Raw genomic sequence first — 20,968 nt, 5'->3', positions numbered from 1 at the left:
AATTATAAGGGTGGATCAAATTTAGAAAAACCCAGGCAAGCAATTTATATTTTCAGTTACAAGTAGAATATAGTAAAATTATCAAAATAGATTTTTTATCACCTTAAATTTTAACGTAGTATAATTATTGACTCCTCATAGAGGGTAGTTGAAGGGTGAAAAATTACTAGGATGGTAATGTATTAGTACAAATCTAGCATAATACTGTAGTATCTCATATTTCCGAAAAGATTTGCTTTGCATTCAACCAGCGTAAATGTGTAGATGGTGGAATTGGTGAAGTTGGTTAACATTTAGTAAAAAGTAACCAGAGAGTTTCTTATTTTATTTATAAATAGTATTTAGTAAAATTATAAAACAAAACTTTTTCACCTTTACTTTAAACGTAGCAGAACTATTGACTTCCACTAAGGGTTAGTCGAGGGATAAAAAATTACTAAGTTGGTAATAAATTCATAAAAACTTAGCAAAACACTGTGGTATATCATAAATAATTTTTTTTAATTACGCTGGCTCGAATATTAAGCTAGCAGAAACGTTTCCAAATAAGATTGGTTTAGAGATGGAAACTTATCAGGGTAAAAATACTTTTTTATGTCAGTTATAAGTAGAGGATAGTAAAATTGTAAAAAAAGATTTTTTTCACGTTAAATTTTAACCTAACAGAATTATTGACTTATCACAAGGAGTAGTGTAGGTGTGAAAAATTACTATGGTGGTAATAAATTAGTAAAAACTTAGCAGAATACTGAGGTATTTCAAAAATACGTTTTTTTCTTATTTTGCTGGTTCAAATATTCAGCTAGTAGGAAAGTTTTCGAATAGGTTTATGGGAGCAAAATTATCAGGTTGGTCAAAGTTTAGTATAAACTTAACAAAACATTTTTTTATTTCAGTTATAAGTAGTGAACAGTAAATTTGAAAAAAAAATTTCTCCTTAAATTTTAATCTAACACAATTATTGACTTTTCACAAGGGGTAGTTAAGGGGTGAAAAATTACTAGGAGTAAAAACCTAGCAAAACACTGTGGTATATTATAAATATGTTTTTTTAATTCTGCTAGCTTGAACCGCAAGCCAGCAGAATGGCTCCCCTTAAGGGTGGTATAATGATGAAACAATATTAGGGTGGTAATATAAGTTTTTTTTTTAATTCTGCCATCTTGAACCTTCAGCCAGAAGAACCGCTCCCATTAAGGGTGGTTTGGTGGTGAAAAATTATTAGGGTGGTAATAAATTAGTGAAAAATGGGTAAAAAAATATGTCATCAACAAAAAGTTTTTTTTTTAAATTCTGCTAGCTTGAACCTTAAGCCAGCAGAATCGCTCCCATTAAGGGGGGTTTGGCGGTGAAAAATTATTAGGGTGGTAATAAATTAGTGAAAAATTGGTGAAAAAATATGCCATCAACAAAAAGATTTTTTATTTTATTATTCTGCTAGCTTGAACCTTAAGCCAGCAGAATCGCTCCCGTTAAGGGTGGTTTGGTGGTGAAAAATTATTAGGGTGGTAATAAATTAGTGAAAAATGGGTGAAAAAATATGCCATCAACAAAAAGTTTCTTTTTTGAATTCTGCTAGCTTGAATCTTAAGCCAGCAGAATCGCTCCCCTTAAGGTTGGTTTGGTGGTGAAAAATTATTAGGGTGGTAATAAATTAGTGAAAAATGGGTGAAAAAATATTACGTAGGTTAAATTGGATTCCGCTCATGTGTCCCCGCTAGCTTAAGGGTCCTGCAAATTCCTAGATTTTAGATGCATTTGATTCTCTTTGGCCGATAAAAAAAACTCTTAAATTTTACGTTAAAAATCATGCATTAAACTAGAGTTTCGGTTCTGATCTCTGATAATGTAAAAGAAGTTCATATACTTTTTAATTTTTGTACAGGCCAAAATAAAAATCACACGGTAATTCGTTTTCTTTTATCCCTTGGATCCTTAGAGAAGTTCAGACAAATTTTGCACTATTTTTTATAATAGGGCACTCATTCCTTGCATCCCATGCGACAGAGATTTTGGTGTAATTAAAAGGCTTATTCGTAAGTATGACCGAATTTTTCTTCCTGAAGAATATTACGACCTATTAGAAAAATCCCCTAACGAAGGTCTTTTCTCTGGTCTACAAAAGGCGAAAAATGAGAACATCTTAAATTTTAAGAGTTGCTGGCTAAAGTACTACAAGAAAACCATATGGCTCCTTGACTCATATGGAAAAAAAGCAAAAGACCAAAGAACGACTTTTAAAATTTCTCAGTATATTGAGTTCGGATATGATTGTAACACACCTGGGTTGTTAAAATACGTCCTTTTCTAGATGGACTTATTTTCTACGAATTTTTTTCGGAAATCTACCTGGTGCTTGTCCTAATCTAGAACAAAGCCTACTACAATTCTACTAACAAAGCCTGCTTTTACGGGAAAAATCTGTATCAATTATAAAGAATAAACAATTTGAAGAAACTTGTGCAGTATATATCAGTAGACAAAATAGTTTTTTATAACGAGTTGATGTTATGGCCTGTTACCAATGATGATAAGCCTCCAGGAGAGGATTACTAATCTACTAATTACGAACATTTGAACTTCTAAAAATGTTTTTTTAGTAATACATTGTTCCTTTAATAACGCTTGAGTTTGTTAATCATATTAATAATTATTTATAAAATTACAAGTACAAGCCACACCTCCAAAAATATTTTTTTCTCACAGCACACCTAATGTTTTATGTTCTTCTGGTTATCAACATTTGCACACGTATCACAATTAGAGAATGCTCAAGGGATAATTAATTTGCCATTCTAACGAATACCAGAAACTTCGATTCAAATAGAAAGTGTGACAACATTGCAATATACTTCTACTATACAAGTATACAACATAAACAATTACCGGTTTATCATGCATGGTTGTAATAATTATATTCTAGCCTTGTGAATTCATATATTTACTTTTTTCCTTGTATCTGGTAATTTACTGAAATCGTCTGTAATAATTCCCAGAACGAGGAGTTGTGCAAAATGTGTTATTATTTTTTAACGATCAACTGGATTTTCATTTTAACGTTATCAGATATATTTTTACAGAAATAGATGTTGTTATCGTATTACGTATCAATTAATTGTACTTTATCAATAAATATGAAAATTAAATGTTTTATTTCTACGTAATGTTTATAGACTCTTGTTATGTTGAAATACATGTTCGACATAAAAATATAATTTGTATAAAATGGCATTGATATTTTAATATCGAAATCATTTTCCAGACACTACGACTTTTATTTATTATTTTTTTAATGACGAGCAATTAAATAAATAACTAGTTAAACCGTGGCATAATTAGGTGATGCAATCAATATAATTAATAAATATAAGCATAAATAAATCAAACAGTAGTTCTACTTCAAAATGAGTATTTACTTCGGAATTATAGAAGAATTCTACTAGAATAAGGGGCGCCAATGTTACGTCTTTGTACATAGAATCCTCATAAAATTTTAGTCCATTACTTTTGGTATAATATAATATCTATATACAGCACTTTCATGGTATATTTACATATCTATATACAGACCATTTTTATGGTTGAGACCACTTCTCCACCCTTATAAATTATATTTCTCAATAATTCATCGATTTACTTTAAAATATTAACTATTACGCTGATAAAGTGTCCAGTTAATCTTAATGAAAAAAATTAAATTACCCAAATTAAATTTTTTAAGCAGGTAAAGTTCTATAGGCTCACGTAACGTTTTTCGCTTGGAGCTTCATCTTAGAAGTTTTCAATTGTTCTACTCTGATGTCTGCTGAAGTTATCCTTTACACAATCAAACTCGCTTCTCCCTAAAGAATACCCTAAGGACTCACCAATGTTTCTTGTCACAGAGCCTTTGTACTGTTTGATATATTTATTCATCAAACTAGGTCTCTTAGGATACATAAAAAAGACAGCTTCTCTCTCATCTCATATGTCAGCAAAATAATGCTACACATAATCAATGAGAGACTAAAAACTTTCCTACAAATGGAAATACCCAAAAAACAAACTAGGTTTACGAAAGGTAGAGGTACCGACAACACCTTGTGAACGTAAGACAAATAATAGAACAATCTAGGGAATTCAATATCCCACAAAACATTTGTTTTATAGGTTATCGCAAAGCTTTCGTACTGATCTGTGCGAATACACTACTGGAACAGTTAGAGTTCTTGACACACTGATGAGAAAAGGGCCTCTTAATGAATGACCGAAAAATAAACAATCTACCTTTTGCAGATAACACAGTCTTTCTAGCAAATAGTCAAGAAGAGTTAATTGATCTCACACGACTGGTTGAAAACGAATATCACATATTTGGTCTGAAGTTAAATATATCAAAGACAAAAATCATGATAGTGGATAGACGATATAACAATCATCTAGGATCTTTGATCACAAACACAGGGTCACTACAGGAATAAATAAAACGTCGTGATCTAGCAAAAATCGCCGTAGAAGAGGTGGAAAAAATATGAAAGGGTCCTCAAATTTTACAAGTAAAAATGAAGCTGATTAACTGCTTAATATTTCGAATACTGACATACGGATGTTAACTATTGAGAATAAGATAAGCGGAAAGAAGAAAGATAGATGCCACTGAAGTGTTTTATTGGAGAAGAATGTTAAGGATTCCGTTAACCGACCACAGGAAAGATAATTCAATTTTAAATGAGCTAGAGGTCAGCAAACAGCTCTTCAGCAAAGTCAATCTTTAACAATTACAATTCTCTGGATATGTTGTGAGAACAGACACAAAAAACATGAAGAGACTTATCCAAGAAAATGTAGAAGGCTAAATATCATGAAGAACGTCCACAATAAGATGGATTGACCAAATTACAGGAATAGTAATGAATGAGAAAAGAAATGACCAGATATGGAGATCTTTGGAGACGAACAATAAGTGACATCATTTTTTTCTCTTTTGGGTTCAAAAATGCGATAAACTATTAGATTTTTAGAGTTCCTCTTTCGTTAGAACTTTGAAAGCTTTCTAGAGTTCCTTACTATCTTAGCAGTTAAGTTTTTAGGTTACCTCTGTATATTGGCGAATATGTAGAGCTATGATTTCCTTCTCAATACCTAGTGGAGATGGCGTCATATTAGGTTTTAATAAATGGGCCTTTGTGACTTCTCTATTGACTTTTGACCAGATAAATTGTGGAAGAACTAATGTTTAGCAATTTATCTGTTACATTGAAATATCGTGTAAAATTGTAAAATCTAATTAAGAGCCTATAATTTAATTTAACAAAACACAATGATTTTACTTTTTTAAGTTCTGTATTTTAAAATGTTATAACTTAACTTTTAGACCGAAGAAATTTATTTTTCAAGTAAAACATATAAATATTTTCTTACCATCAAGTTCGGAAGGGAAAATAGTAGAGTCAATAATTGACATTGACCGTAGCTGCCATTTTGATTTATCTTTCTTCTTATCTTCTGAAAACAAATGTAATGTAATGTAATGTAATCTAATGTAATTTAAAATGTAATAGCATGTCTTGCAAAAGAGGAAAACAAAAAACAAAATAGATATATCGATGGAAAGCAACCGTATGTCTGACTATTGATCATTTTCAGTACAGTGCAGCCAATTAAGAACGGAGCATTTTAATTTGCGAAAGGATCACTAAACCAGCAATTCTGGTAGCTGGTAGCTGTAGCGTCCTCCGTGGTTATTGTTAGTTGTTGCCCTGGAAATCATCAGGGTCTTCTAACTCTTATACCACAAATTGGTCGCACTGCTTCTGTAGTAATCTTTTCCCAAGTTAACATACTCCTTTCTTAATTGGTTGCACCGTACTGAAGACGACCAATAGTCAGAAATACGTATATACGGTTGCCTTCTATCAATATAATTATAAATGTAGTTTGATTAACTTTAAGTTACATCTTTGATAAATAAAAACTATAATGTTTGAGTTACAAATGGAATTAATTACATGGCAACGTAAGAATCAACTGGGGTTGCTTGTCCTTAGACGAAGTGTATGTGAGGACTTTTTGATAGCAACTGATTAAAATGACAATAATGACATGTTAGGACGGAAGTCTGAACAAAGCAGTCAATGTAATCAGAGGTATGTGTCTAAATGTGACAGTAGATAGCAATACGTATAATTAAATATGTTAAGATTTGATTAACTGTAGCAACGATCAATTTGTTATAATTTAGAGTATGATTTATCCTGAAATTTTGTTGGAAGATTTGTAAATTGGATATTGTTTAAGTGAGCTAAAGGTTGATAAAAATTATGAATATAGGTAGGCAGATATCTCAATTCAATGGTAGAGAACGAAAGATTTTATTTTTATTTATAAAAGACTTTTGACTAGAAGACTATATATTTTTTCAACATTTGGTACCTGGAATATGAAAAATTATAATATGTGATGTTTTATTGTTAATGTAAGATGAGAAAAAAAACTGGACTAGTTACCCCAGTGGATTCTCACGTTGCCATGTGAATAATTCCTTGTAACTTAAAATTATTATTCAAACTACATTTAAAGGATTTTACTCACATATTTACTCAAACATGTACATGCAGTAAGTATTAACCACACTTTTTGTAATAACCTTGGTCAAAGTTAAACTTTCACGTTTGATATAATTAAAGTGGTTATACTCTATAGGATAGCGGTGATGATGGAATAGTTATTCTGAAAACGTTCTGTGATGTAGCCCGATAAGGTTTATAATATTATACCTTTTATAAAGGAATTTTCTAAATGAAATTTTTATAATTTAAAGCTTATTTTGAGGATTAACAAAGGATTCAATATTGACTTGTCTAAATCAGAGAAGCCTTGAGTATCTTTTTTTCTCTTTTTTTGAACAGAAGATAAAAAAATAATTATATGACTCGAAATAATCATTAATATTGTTCTGAAGCTATTTTCTTGTGGCATTTTAAATTAATTACTATTTAAATGGAAATAAGCCACAATTAAAGGTTAAAATACGTTTATTGACGTTTCAATTTCCACTTCGGAAATCGTTCTCAAAATACAAACATTAGTAAATTAAACAAATTTTGTTTTTTGTTACTTAGTGAAAAATTCTTCTAATAATTTAATTTTATCTGACTCATCTATATTGACAATTCAGACATACATTATACATTTTAAAGTAGACGACTTTAAAATGATATTGCCAATATTGTTGAATTGCGTTCCTGGGGCGACTTTACTTATAAGATAGTTCATTCGATTACATGAAATCAACTTTAACTTGAGAATATCCGTCAGAAAAGATCATAACATGTAATTCGTCTTTAAAAAGACAAATACATACCATGATGACAGTAAAATTCTCCTGTTAGTGATTCCATAGTAAATTATGAGGGAAAAACCAGGAAAAAACCTCATAATACTATCCCGATATGGTAAGTATTTGATCGTGCATTTAGTTTACCTTCAATAAACACCAAATTCTGATTTTATATGTTTGTTATTTAAAAAACATAAATGATGTATTCTCTATATGTTACTGACTTACCAATACTGGTATTTTCATAAATAATACAATATTTACGATAAAGAAGAGACAATAACATTTACCATGGAAAAGGAATATAATAACACATTACCTTTTCTGGATGTTTTAATCTCTAAGAACGATACTGGATACGAAACTCAGGTGTATAGAAAACCAACACACACCAACAGATATTTAAATTTCAAATCAAATCACAATATTAATATTAAAAAGGGAATCATTAAATCCTTATACGATAGAGACAAAATTACTTGTTCTAACGAAAATTCGTTCTTGGAGGAAAAACATTTGTTAACATCTGTTTTATTAAAAAATGATTATCCTTTATCGTTTATAAATAAGGAATTTTCAACAATCGATCGAATAGAACAAAACAACTTAGAACGAGAAGGACAATACCATACAAAAAAGGATTATCAGAAAAGCTTAAAAGGATAGGAAATAAATTCAACATTTCAACAACATTCAAAACAACAAACACGTTGAGATCTATTTTGTCCAAAACCAAACCTAACAATGAACAAGAAAGGACAAGGAATTGCATTTATAAAATATGTTGTGAATGCGATCAGTTTTATTTAGGTGAAACATCAAGGCCATTAAATGTTAGAATAAGTGAACATCAATCCTATATTAAAAATAGAGAATTTGATAGATCTCAAATATGTAAACACGCATGGGATAATGAACATAGGGTTCAATGGAATGATTCAAATATAGTCCTAAAAGAAACGGATGGTTAAAAGAAAAAAATCAAAGAAGCGGCTCTAATTATGTTAAATGAGACCAATTGTGTCTCGAATTCCTCGGCAGAATGTAGTAGAATCTGGTTACCCATATTGAAAGAGGAAGTTATTAAAAGGAAAATACCAGTATTGGTAAGTCAGTAACATATAGAGAATACATCTTTATGTTTTTTAAATAACAAACATATAAAATCGAAATTTGGTGTTTATTGAAGGTAAACTAAATGCACGATCAAATACTTATTATGTCGGGATAGTATTATGAGGTTTTTTTCTGGTTTTTCCCTCACAATTTACTATGGAATCACTAACAGGAGAATTTTACTGTCATCATGGCATGTATTTGTCTTTTTAAAGACGAATTACATGTTATGATCTTTTCTGACGGATATTCTCAAGTTAAAGTTGATTTCGTGTAATCGAATGAACTATCTTATAAGTAAATCGTCCCAGGAACGCAACTCAACAATATTGGCAATCATTTTAAAGTCGTCTACTTTAAAATATATAATGTATGTCTGAATTGTCAATATAGATGAGTCAGATAAAATTAAATTATTAGAAGAATTTTTCACTAAGTAACAAAAAACAAAATTTGTTTAATTTACTAATGTTTGTATTTTGAGAACGATTTCCGAAGTGGAAATTGAAACGTCAATAAACGTATTTTAACCTTTAATTGTGGCTTATTCAAATTTAAATAGTAATTGAAATAATCACTACTTTCGAAATAGCTCTCCAATTAATTTTCAAAAATCTCTTCATCTAACAATATATCACCCATAAGTTCTTGTAGTTTTCATAATCAACCATTTTGCACTATTTTACTACTACACTACTACTAGGATAAGAATTCGATCCGAACCGAACAATACACTGATTAGGCTCAGCCAATAACTTTACTAGCAGACATTTATTTACCTATTTAGTAAAACTAAATAAAATATAATCTAAAGCAAAGAATGAAAAAGAAAAGCATTTTTAAAGTGTGTAAAGTTTGTTTCTTAGCTAAGCGCTTTCGGCTTGCAAAGCCATCCTCAGAGCTATGGTCAAGGTTTTAGAAAGTACCACTACTTGTTTAATTGTTTCATTAATTTATATGGATATATACATATATATATATATATATATATATATATATATATATATATATATATATATATATATATATATATATGTATATATAATGTTAATACTTTCTATTATATGCTAAGTAACCAGAACGAAATAAACTTAACTTTATGTTAGATAACAAATCTGTTTGAGTGCTTGATAATAAACCCATATTTAAAATGTGCCTCTTTAAGGTTCTTAAAAATCTCATCTCGTAATGGGATTTTCAAGAATTCTCTCAGAAAGAGTTTGATAAGTTGACCTATTTTAACGTAATTATTAAATTATTATTTACAAATAAAATGAAATATATAAGTGCTACCAACCTTCGATTTTGTGTAAATGTTTTTCGACTTCCTTTTTGTGTGATTTACTTTCAACATGTCTTCGCAAGAATTCTTCACTGGTCAAGGTCTTGTTGCAGTCCTTACAATTGTATTCGTTCTGGGCTAAAAATATAAAAAAAATAATATTTCACGATATTTAGTACCTGCTTAATAAAAAATCACTTAAGTGTACACTGTTGACCACAAAAAAACGGACCTTTATTTTAATTACGTTTGTCTTTAATTTCCCCATCGATTAAACAGTGCTGCAATTTAAAAAACAATTGATTGGAACTCGTTTGTTATGTTCATTTTCAATCTGCTATCGGATTTTCCCTATCACGTACAGATTTTTCACAAACCGCCATCTAACTTTTGTACGAAAAGACAGGTCTGTTATAGTGGCTGTGCTTATTAAATGAAAATAATAATTAACTGACTCTATTTTATTTCTCTATAACCAATACACAAATTAATAGAATGTTACTTCAAAACCTCAAAAAGTCAAAAGAACCTTCCTCTTTAAGGGTTTTTAGATGTAGATTCCTCTGAATTACAGTCTCTCTTGAGGTTCCAGAGGTAGTCAGCGATCATAACAAGTTTTACAGCAATAAGACAACCAAGGTTACGGAAATTTCTTAACAAGCCATTATTTCTTGTTTGTAATTTTAATTTTGTTGGTTTTCAAGAAACTCCTTTACAACTGATTTAAATTTTCTCCTTAGTATCTATGATTTTTTCACAGTCAATATCTATCATTAGTTGGCGAATTTGAGGACCCACAAAAATTCCATCTTTTATTTTATCAGAAGTTATCTTAGAAGACTGTTTACCCAAATATTTTTAACATAGGTTATCTTGATTCAACGCTTTCACGATTTTTTTCATTAAACCCAGTCTATTTCATATTGTTGTAAGTTTCTTTTCAATGAACGGAGTGAGCTATTGAAATTGAAGCATATTTGTTTCCATTTTGTAAAAGTGCAGCTTTAAACCTAGCTTCACATGAATGAGTCTCCATTTAGTAGGTTTATAGTCAATTTAAAAATATTTCATCACTGATTAAATGTTATTACAGAAAACCATTGAATTTCTTTCTTAAAAGTAAGAAGCAAGTTCTCGTTCACGATGACGATACCAAGAAAAAGTGACACTCGTCGCAAGGACGATTTTTTGATTTCAATCTGAATCCAAGAATTTCTGCAGCATCCTTTGATGCACACATTTGCACATCATTTCTAAATGTATGAGCTATTTATGCAGTATGTTTAGCAAAAAAACTGTACGTGATAGGAAAAAATTCTCAACGGATTTGAATCTAGCGCCAAAAAATACTCTAGAAAAATACTTTTGTTCTTAGACATCAAAACCCTACACTACCGTGTAATTAGTTAAAATAATTTATATTTAATGATTGTGATATATGTATTACCGAAATATGCTTTTTCTAGATCCGCGAGGTTTTGTAGTGTTGATTGTCACTAAATCTTTGATATGAGTAGGATCGGTTGTAAACTTAGGACGGCTCAAATTCAGGCGACACCTAGATCTCTTTCGCCTTCTTTTCTATTCCGGCTTGCAAGGCTTAATTTTGAGTTCTAGCTTTTAGTGGAATAAGCATTAACTAGGAACATATAATCAAAAGAAGGAAAACAATACAGTCTAAACTAACCGGAAGTATTCTCTCCACAATTTCTCTCACAGATTAAAACATTATGCTGTTATTATTCGACAAGGCTTGGAAAGACTTTCTAAATTTCGCTTATCTCCGCAAAAAGATTATTCAGAAAGAATGAAATTAATGATCGCCGAGTCTCGTCTACCTGATTTTTAAACGTACTTTTCAGCTCGAGTTTACTTCTCTTTTTCTTCTTCGCGTGCCGTATCATAATTATCTGACGTTAGCGATTAACATTGCGAAGGCTTCTCGATCTTCTGCAATATGAAATAATTGTCCCGCATTTGATATCCCAGTCCATTCACTAATGTTCCTCAACCAAGAAATCCGTTTCCTTCCTACACCTCTACGGCCCTCTATTTTGCCTTTAAGGATCAGTTGTAATATTTTATATCGACTTCCCCTTCTCTATCTTTGTTGACGCTCCTTAGTATTATTAGTTTTCCTTGCTGTCCAAGGTATATTCAGCATTCGTCTATGAACCCACATTTCTAATGTTTTAATTTTGTTTATGATCGATACTTTTAGCGTTCACACTTCTGCACTATACAAAAGTACGGACCAAACATAGCACTTAACCATTCTTTGTCTTAGTTATAAACTAAGATACATATTGTAAAGAAATGACTACATTTTCATAAAACTAGTTTTAGTCATTGCTTTTATTTCTATGTCTGAATCTAGTTGGTCCATTATCAAAGCTCCCAAATATGTCATTTTGTGAACTTTCTCAATTTGGACTCCATTTAATTGAAGCTTTGCATCGGAATGTGGGTCACTACTACACTACAACACTAAAAATTTGGTTTTTTTTGAGTTTATTTTAATGCCCATTTCCTCTCCTACCTCGTGAATACGATCAAGCAAAATTTGGAGACTTTTAATATTGTCTGACAGAATTACTGTATCGTCTGCATATCACATTAAGTAGTTGCCCCTTTTTATTCCATATGGTTGTCTCTCAAGGGTCTTTTTAAATAACTGGTCCGAGTAAGCATTGAACAATGTGGGTCACAAAATGCAACCTTGTCTGACTCCTCGTTGTATGGATATTTCATCGGTGTAGTTATCTCCAATTTTTACGATAGCAGTTTGATTCCAGTACAAGTTTTTAATGACACGAATATCCTTGTCATCTATTCCGATATTTTTCAGTATTTGCATTAATTTTACATGCTGTACTTTATCGAATGCCTTTATAAAGTCCACGAAACACGTAACTACATCTTTTGGTTGGTCACGGCATTTTTGTAATAGAATGTTAAGCGCAAAAAGTGCCTCCCTGGTTCCGATAGCATATCTGAAACCAAATTGGTTATACTCGAGATCTTCTTCGCATTTGCGTTTAATTCTGTTATGAAGTATTCTTGGGAAAATTTGAAGAGTGTGGCTTATTAGGCTAATTAATCGATATTCTGAGCATTTTCTTGCATTGTGTTTTTTAGGTAATGGATTTGAGCCAATCTGTAGGAATCACTCCGGTGTTATATATTGAATTAAAAAGTCTAACTACCACCTTTATCATCCTCTATTAGTTTTAGCAACTCAGTTGGTGTATCATTTGGACCACAAGCTTTTCTAATTTTAGCATTATTTATAGCGTGTTCTACCGCATTTCATAATTTCTGGGCCGTCAGTACAGTTTTGGTAGAATTCGGCAATATTATTTCTATCATCTTCAAACAACTCTGATATATACAGCTGCTATTCTTTTCTCATTTCGTGCTCATTTACAATAATTTTGTTATTATTGTCAACGAGTACAGAGTTAACTCGTGTTTTAAAAATATTACTCATTTCTTTTATTTTTTTGTGCACATTAAATAAGTCGTGTTTAGATATTACATTTTTCTTTGGCTAATTTGATCTCCTTTTTCATTCTTCTCTACAGGTATCGATATTCTGTTTCATTATATTTTATCAGTATATATTGTTCCATTAATTTCATGATGCCGTCTATCGTCCATTTATTTTTCTTGATTAAGTTTTTTCTATCATCATTGTTTGTGGTTCTATAAATCATTGTTTGTGTTTGTTTTACTTCTCTTACTAAGATAATTTTCCATAATTTTGATGCGCATCAAGTGGGCATGTCAATTCTAGAATTGTCAAAGTCGTTCCTAGTTTTGACAAACTGTACATCTTCTCATACTTCCCTTCAGCTAGCGCTTGGTTTCCAACATCCTATGTATTATAGTGTCAGTCACAGTAAAGACACTATTCGAACTGTGCCCTTCTGAATTTAAAAAAGTAGATAGTAGAAGTAACCATGACCTGGTAATCTTTTGCGTCATGTAGTAATCCAGATCCTCACAGCCTTTGGAATTTTAAGGAAAGCAAGTCTTTGCACTTTGCTTAATTTAAAGGTGCCACTTTTTTGTAGCACCTTTATTCGCCATATCACTAATGTATCTGAATGTCGTTAAATGATTACTTACCGGTAATGACAGAAACCATAAGAACAAGAAAATCAAAATTAACATTTATTTTCAGTTTTCATTGTTCTCGGCCATTCAGATGCTACTCTACTATTCTTCTCGCTTTTATATCCCTGTCAAGTCCTTCCCTCCAACTTAATGTCGGTCTGTTCTTCTTTCGTCTTTCCTGAGGTGTCCAGTTAAAACTTTTTTGTTTATTTCTAGTTTAATTCTGATATTCTTTGTTATTCTTAGCTTCTTCTTCTTGATCTAGCCTATCCGTTACGAATGTTGGCGATTAGCAATGAGAATTTTAACTTGCGAGATTTGATGGTGGTCAGTACCTCTCGGTTCTTATTCATTCTTCTGAGGACCTCTTCATTTGTGACTCGGTCAGTCCACGGGATCTTAAGCATTCTCCGATATAGCCACATCTCAAATGCTTCCATTCTAAGTTTAACTACCATGATCTCTTGAATTCTCTCGTTTCTTACTCTGTTTATTCTTGATTTACCAAACACTCTCCTCCAATAATCTATTTCTGTTGCTTTCAAAGTCTTTATGGCTTTCTTCCGCAATGGCCATATTCCGATTCCAAACTGTTGACAATGCTATTGTAGATTAAGTGTTTACTTTCTCTCGAAATTGTTTTATTCCACAATATGCTGATCAATTTCCTTCTCTTTCCTGGTTATTTCAGTGTTTAATCTCTTTATCTAAATTACTGTCATTGGTTATGTGAATTCCTAGATATTTATACATTGTACAGTGATTTATTTATTGGTGTTGCTCTTTTAAATATAGATTTTGTTGTTTTCTATATTATATTATACACATGTATTCTGTTTTTTTCTATATTTACTTCTAAGCCCCATTTTAGATATTCCTGAATAAGTTTGCATGTCATATATTCTAGATCTTCGTAGTACTGCGCTAAGACCATTTGTTCATATGCAAGGTATAGTGTGTACAATGTGGTGTCGTTTAGATGACACTACATTTTCTTTTCCACGTTTTCAGCGCTTGCTTTAAGTAGATCTTAAACAAAGTCGGGGACAGACAGCATCCTTGTTTGAGTCCTTTATCTATCACAAACCCTTTGGATATATCTTGCCCTTAAATTGGCAAAAATTAAAATTTCTGTAGATATTAAATTGTACACTTTCAACAGTTCAGCGAGAAAAGCAACGGAAGTATTTTTTAGAGAAGCATTCAGAAACAACGTTGACCTACTCAATATGAACTTTTAATTTATATTTAAATATTATTGGTTTTAAAGTAACATATTCCATTTTTTTTTTGGTTAGCAGTACATTTCTATATTATCTAAAAAAATACTTACCCTCCGGCTCAGTTAATTTCCTTTGGTTAAGTTTATGCTTTCTACTCTTGATATGTTTCTCCAAGTCATTTACATGTATATATTTTATACCACAAAGGTCACAATTTCGTCTGTCAGGATCATCTAGAAACATATTTATACATATACAAAATATATGAAATAGTAACATATAAAGAATGTTATATAAGAAATAGCATTGAAATAAAGAAGAAGCGTATTTTTAACCAAACTATCCGGATGGGCCAGACCTCTCCCGTCGATCTAGCCTGCCAAAAAACCAAGTTTGTTGATCTAGGCAAAAGTAAATATCTTGTACGAAATAGCTTATCTCTCAAGCACCAGTTGAATGAATAGTTGCATCATATTTAAGGTAGATAAAATATAAGTGAGATATCTAAAATTTTGATAAGAGATCTACTACCTCGAAAAGAAGAAATGTAGACAGTTTTTGTAGAAAGTGAAGAATAGAATTGCTTATGAACAATAATTTCTGCCTGCTCCACTTGTCTTGTGGTAGTTATTTTCTTCATGCCTACTTCTACTTCTAAATACACTTGACTGGTTTTAAATACTAATTGTAATATCAGTAATAATTGATTGTGGCAGTCATTTATGTGCCTACTATATTTAGAATACCAATGGCGGGCCATGTCTAGAATACAAAGGGAAATAAGTGCTGCTGATAATAATTTTTTTATAATTAATACACTTAGAGATCGGATTCAAATGTAACCTTCAAGTAATATTTGAAGACATGGCCCAATATGCATTGAAAATTTGATTATGTTCATGTATCCATAAATAGGACTGTATAGATTAAATGATACAATTAAGGTCCGTAAAGAACGTACACGGTAGTGAAAGTTAGCAGTAGATTGTTTATTTTTTCCGTTCAATTATTTATTTTCGTATAAATTATAGACTTCCTTATTATTCTTGTAAGGAGTTCGTATAGGTGACTAAGAAGACTTATAGGTCTGTAGTTTTCTAATTCATGGGAATCTCCTTTTTTGTATAATAGAAGTATAGTTTATTTCACGAAAAATGGTTGAGTGCTTAATGATTGCAATAAAACCCGACCGCAAGTACCCCAGCTTAGTCACCATTAGTTGAGCAGGTAAGTATTCAGGTAAAATTAAAGCTACTGTGGAGTGTCGTTATCTTGTTTGTATAATAAATTCCTGGTAATATAAAAACGATTAAAAAATCGTATAAAATTATAAAAACGATTATAATACATTTTATTTCATAAAGTTGTAAACATTTTAACAGTGAGTTTCACTATCAATGGTTGATCTTTTAATGACCACAATAACTGAGTCAGTTAGCCCTAGACTCTAGACTCCAGCACAGATTAGAGGTAATGTAAGTCGATAAAACCTTCAGTTTTTATTAATTAAAGAAGTTAACAGTCCATTGCATTTACCTTTGTAAATATCATGAGGATTGTTTTTTAATACTGATGTCCTTCCAATGTTTTCTGTAGGCATACAATATTTTTAACAACTTTTTATTAAACTGATGATGGAATGATTCAATTCCGAAAAGATCTTCTTTAAAATAAAAATTTTAAGCTTTTAATAAGCATTTTTTATACCTTAATACACACGAACACCACGTGCTTTGTAATATATAGTTCTTTACTTACAAGAGGACTTACTGCTAATACTGCCAGTGAAATATCTGATTTAACGAAAATACCTCTAACCACAGTGAAAAGAATTACATCAAATCCCATTAAGTCAAGAAGGAAGCGTAAGGATGCCGGTTCTACCAAATGTATTGACGAAAGTGATAAGGACTTAATAAGACGAAAAACTTACACATTGTACGAAGAGCAACGGATAAATACATTAGATGCTTTAAAACAACATCTTACTAATGATAATACACAAATAAATGTAGCCGCACTAGTCTTTGGAGGATATTGTCTAAAATGGGCTTCAGATATCGTACAATTGACAAAAGGCAAGTGCTTATAGAGTCCCATCATTTACAAAAGTGGCGTACTGAATATATAACTTCGAGATCGACCAATAATTTATCTGGACGAGACATGGTTTGACACTTATGAAACACCATCCAAAGGATGGTCCGATTCTTCCAACAGGTGTCAAACAAAAGCTCCATCAAACAGGGGGAAAAGAATACCAATTTTACATGCAGGATCAGAAAATGGTTGGGTCCAAATGCCTTATGGCTTTCTGCAAAGAACATTAAAGACTCCTGCGTAGCCTACCATGAGTATACAACGGCAGAGCTTTTTGAGCAATGGTTTAAGAATTGTCTTATACCTAACCTTCCTCAAAATAGTGTGATAGTAATGGACAATGCAAGTTACCACAGTCGTCAATTACATAAGTCTCCAAGTGCAAATAACACAAAAATTGAAATTCAAAACTATCTGTTAGAAAACGATATATATTTCGAAGAAAGTTATTTAAAAAATAAACTGTTAGAAGTGTTAAAATCATTTTCTATTAAAAAAGTATATGTTTGTGACGCATTGGCCGAGGACATGGGACATACAGTGTTACGGCTTCCGCCCTACTATTGTTGATTTAATCCCATAGAGCATATGTGGCACCAACTAAAGTCAAATTTTAGGTCACAAAATGTTTCTCCGACTTTAAGTGGTAGTGTAGTCGAATTAATAAGGAAATGTGTTGATGATATCTCCCCAGAAAGTTGGAAAAATTCAGTACCATGTGTAATGAACGTAGAAAATTCATATGTTACTTTGAATCACATAATTAAACCAATTGTTATTAATCTTGAAGAGGATACCGACAGCGAAACAGAATTAGGTATTTAGGAATTCAAAAATATATTTTGGTTATTTTGGGTATTATTTTTGTAAATATTAACTTGTATATATTTTTCTATATTTTTTTCAATTCATCTATTTTTTGTATATTATGTATTTGTTTGTATGTATATACTGTAAATAGAACTATTATTACTGTACATTTTTAACGATATCCGATTAGGAAGAGTAAAAAGTGTGAAGGAAAGTACCTTTCTAAATTTAGATCCATATACTAACATTATTCACGTAGAACAAAAAAACTACTTTCTTCATGTTAAAAATTGTTCAATTATCAAATATATTCACTTGAACAACCTGAAAATACCATATGAAATAATTTAATAAATTTTTATAATCGTGTATTACACAGCTACCAATGAAATATATTAACTAACAAACTTTCTGAAGTGCGACCTTGTGTACTTCGGTAGTTTATTGAGAGACTCTTGTATACACAATAGGATCAACTCAGGTAACCATTAAGCACTCAACCATTTTTCGTGAAACAAACTTTACTTCAGCATTATGCCATTTGTCGGGTATATTACTGTCCAAAAGACACATGTTAAAAAGGTTTTTTATTTTCTTAAGTAGGCAAGTGCCTTCGATTTTGATTGCGTCAGTAACTGCACAATCTTCGCCTGGAGATTTCGTCTATTGTGATTTCCGGTAGCAGTTCTGATTCTTGGTTGATAATGCCCTTTTTCCTTATTAATATTTCTGGTACTTGATCTTCTCTGCTATTTGCTTTGTGTTGGCTTGTGTACAGAAATTTGTAGAAGTATTCAACTATTTTATGGATTTCCTCTCTGTTGGTTGTAAGATAACAACTTCTATCTTTAATCTTTATTATCTGCCTTGTCCCCGTTCTTAGTCTTTTTCTCAATACTTTTATACTTCTATTGTTCTCAATGGTATCTTCGATTTGTTCTTGGTTGTACTTTCGAGTGTCTTTTCTAACAGCTTTGGATATTTCTTTATTTAATTTTTGTAGTTCGTCGGCTTTATTTTCCGCCTCGCTTCTTATTTCTCTTCTTATCTTCATTAGTTGCTTGGAATTTTGGCTAATCTTCTCTTCTTTTTGAGTTCTAGGACAGAATTTCGTCTGTCGCTACTTCTTCTTACATGTCCATACCACTTTAGTCTTTGTTAGTATGTCTGTTTCTATTGATGTTCTTTGCTTTATTTCGTCATTACTTCTCCTATCCATTCTTGTTACTCTGCAGCATCTTCGCAGCCATTTCATCTCTGTTGCTACTATCTTACTGCTTTTTTTCTTGTTTATGATCCAATTTTCAACCCCATATGTCATAATACTTCGCACTAATGTTTTATAAATCTGTATTTTTGTCTTCATATTTAGGATTTTATCCCACCATACTGAGTTCAGTTGTCGGATTGCTGTTCTTGTTTGTCCTAATCTTTGTTAATTTCCTGTTTTCGCTAGGTTAATATCTAGGCAATCCTTGGTATATTCTTCTTGTAGTTTGTTCATTATGTAGCTGAGGTCGCCTTAGTCTTGTGTAATCACTACTTGATCGTCTGTAAAGCTTAACGTATATAGATATTCGTTCCGTACCGGTACTCCTTTAATCTAGTAATCTGGTTAAATATAATCAGTATTTAACTACGTTCCCGAAATATTTCAGTCTAACTCTTAACTAGTAGATATATTTTTTTTGTTTTATCTATTTTGAAAATAAAGAAAACATAAACATAAAAAAAAAGCAGATGTCTACCGCCAACACAACAGGAGCGACGATGTAAAATGAGTATGGGGACAATAGATTACAAGAGCTAAGTGGAGCAGTTTAGTGGTGGCCTATGTCCAGCAGTGGATTCAAAACAAGGTTCTATATGATGAAATATAATTTTTTAAAATTATCTACAGCACCTTTTAGACATACAGTTAACCAAAAAATATTTTTTTTTGCTACACCACTGACTGTTCTAAGAATACACAAAATATCGAGTATTTTGTTTGTTTGTCGTAAGTACAAACCTTAATTCATAATAATAGAACTAAGAAATCTTTAAATCAACTTCTTATCTTCAAACTATCGATTAAACACAAAGGTTTAGATAAATTATTTTAAATATAAATTGAGAAGTTTATACAAACATAGTTTGAAGATAACATTATCAATTTAAAGAATAACGGAAATGGTAAATGAATCATATATTGTTATGGTAAAATAAGTTTTTAACGATCGATGAAGCAAGTCCTGAAATGCTGAAATATATAGAAAAAAAAAAAAGCAAAAAAAATAACTATTATAATTATACAATTTAAAATGGAAGAGAAAAGAAATACCGAGAAAATGGTCAAATGTGATAATTGTACCAATAGACAAGAAGGGAAACACAAGAGACTGTTAAAATTGTAAAGACTTATCTAACAGAAGAATTATCTAACAATAAAACATAACAGAACAGAGTGATTTCTCACGTGATCTATTTTTGGCATGCGTTTACATTTTATATTCTTTAACTAAATAAGTTGCGGAGGGGAGAACTGATTGTTTTAAATCATGAATGTGTTGCTTGTGTGAGTCCATTTCAAAAGGTAAAAGAAATAATAAATTAGACTTACTCACAATCAATTTAATTTTAACTTAACTTAACTTAACTTAACTATCAGACGACCGGTTTCGCTTTCTACAATATGCAATATTCTACAATATGTAGAAAGCGAAACCCGTCGTCTGATTGTTTTAAGTTCAGAATTATGTCTGTATTTTTAAATTTTTTAATTTCCATAGATTCTTATACTAATATTAATAATACTGATGGAAGAACAGAAAACATAAAGCAAAAGACCTTCTTCTTCTTCTTTTTGTATAGACACGACTGTGTCTTTTTTTCAATGTGCCTCCAGTAAGTCGTCATTCCATCGTTTTCGTGGTCTTCTAACTTCAATTTACACAAAAAAATCAAATAAATGACAGGTTCTAGAAAAAGCACAGGAACGAATATCCTTAAAAATAATAA

General features: G+C 31.1%; 1 protein-coding gene across 1 annotated transcript in view; it reads right to left on the bottom strand.

The window, feature by feature from the left end:
- Positions 1 to 20,968, bottom strand: part of LOC140435163 (uncharacterized) — a 32,836-nt gene that overhangs the window by 10,020 nt on the left and 1,848 nt on the right. Inside the window, exons 2-4 of the mRNA XM_072523916.1 lie at positions 15,169 to 15,291; positions 9,732 to 9,854; positions 5,401 to 5,484 (exon numbers count right to left, since the gene is read on the bottom strand). Of these exons, the coding sequence (XP_072380017.1) occupies positions 5,401 to 5,484; positions 9,732 to 9,854; positions 15,169 to 15,291 (330 nt within the window). The remainder of the gene's footprint in view (positions 1 to 5,400; positions 5,485 to 9,731; positions 9,855 to 15,168; positions 15,292 to 20,968) is intronic.

Source organism: Diabrotica undecimpunctata, chromosome 2, assembly GCF_040954645.1.
Source record: "Diabrotica undecimpunctata isolate CICGRU chromosome 2, icDiaUnde3, whole genome shotgun sequence".
Taxonomy (NCBI): domain Eukaryota; kingdom Metazoa; phylum Arthropoda; class Insecta; order Coleoptera; family Chrysomelidae; genus Diabrotica; species Diabrotica undecimpunctata.
This window is presented reverse-complemented; position numbering and strand designations above follow the sequence as displayed.